Here is a 1,080-nt window from a genome sequence, read left to right as displayed (position 1 = left end):
TGTGAGCCATTCCCCAGCTCATCCACCAACCTCTGCACGCACGATTTGGGCACTTACACACCGCAGCAGCACCAGTGCATTCAGACAGGCAGCCATGGCTCATTTTTATTTCCTTATTACCACATTTGCATGGCATTCTCTCAATTTTCTGCCTTSCAAGAGCGAAAGTTTCACTGGGAAATGTTTATTAAAATGCAATGGTTTCTCCAAGGCGCGGAGGTTGCTGTGGTTCCTCTCCAGGCAGCCTGTCCCAGCACGGCACGGCGCTGTCTCAGCTCAGGTGAGCTTTGTGGTTTGTTTTATCCACTTGACGTACTTGGACACCCTGGTGTAGATGCCGTACTTGCCGGGCTTGGCACATTCCTCTCCCCAGCTGGTGATGCCCGTCAGGAACCAGGTGCCCTCGATCTCGGTGGTGTAGGGACCCCCGCTGTCCCCGTCACACGTGTCCCTGCCCCCGGACGGGAAGCCAGCGCAGAACATGTTCTGCAGGATGGTGGTGGAGGTGCTCTTGAGGCAGGTGGGCCGGTCCACGAAGGGCACTTTGAGCACCTGCAGGGTGCTGGCCTGGCGGCCACGGTACAGCTGCCGGCCCCAGCCGCTGACCGTGCCCATGCCCTGCTTCAGCAGCGCGTTGGTGAACTCGCGGCTGCCCAGGCAGATGGGGGTCACGTAGCTGCTCAGGGTCAGSGGCTGCTCCARCTCCAGCAGGGCGATGTCGTTGTGGTACTCGCTTTTGCTGGCGTTGTACGTGGGGTGGGGGAGAACTTTCACCACTCTGCGCCGCTGCTCGGTGTGGTCATCGCTCCTGAGGTTGTGTTCACCTGCAGGGAAAAACGGGCATGGGCTGGGTCACTCTGCCAGCCCCACTGACCATCCCTGGGGTGCCACCCCATGGGATTGCAGCCCCACTGACCATCCCTGGGGTGCCATTCATGGGATTGCAGCCCCACTGACCATCCCTGGGGTGCCACCCTATGGGATTGCAGCCCCACTGACCATCCCTGGGGTGCCACCCCATGGGATTGCAGCCCCACTGACCATCCCTGGGGTGCCATGGGGATGGGATGGGATGGGATG

At 60.4% G+C, this 1,080-nt stretch overlaps 1 protein-coding gene across 1 annotated transcript; it reads right to left on the bottom strand.

Moving 5' to 3' along the window:
• Positions 1-59: 59 nt before the first annotated feature.
• On the bottom strand, positions 60-847 carry LOC130588671 (coagulation factor IX-like; the record flags this gene model as incomplete). The annotated part of the gene is made up of 1 exon (XM_057389566.1): positions 60-847. A coding segment is annotated over one exon (571 nt), but the record flags the coding sequence as incomplete, so codon positions are not given.
• Between the last annotated feature and the right edge of the window lie 233 nt (positions 848-1,080).

Source organism: Malurus melanocephalus, unplaced genomic scaffold (assembly GCF_030028575.1).
Source record: "Malurus melanocephalus ecotype Western Australia unplaced genomic scaffold, MMel_1.1 scaffold_9422, whole genome shotgun sequence".
NCBI lineage: Eukaryota > Metazoa > Chordata > Aves > Passeriformes > Maluridae > Malurus > Malurus melanocephalus.
The sequence above is the reverse complement of the archived record's forward strand: the minus strand, read 5'-3'. Positions and strand labels throughout refer to the sequence as shown.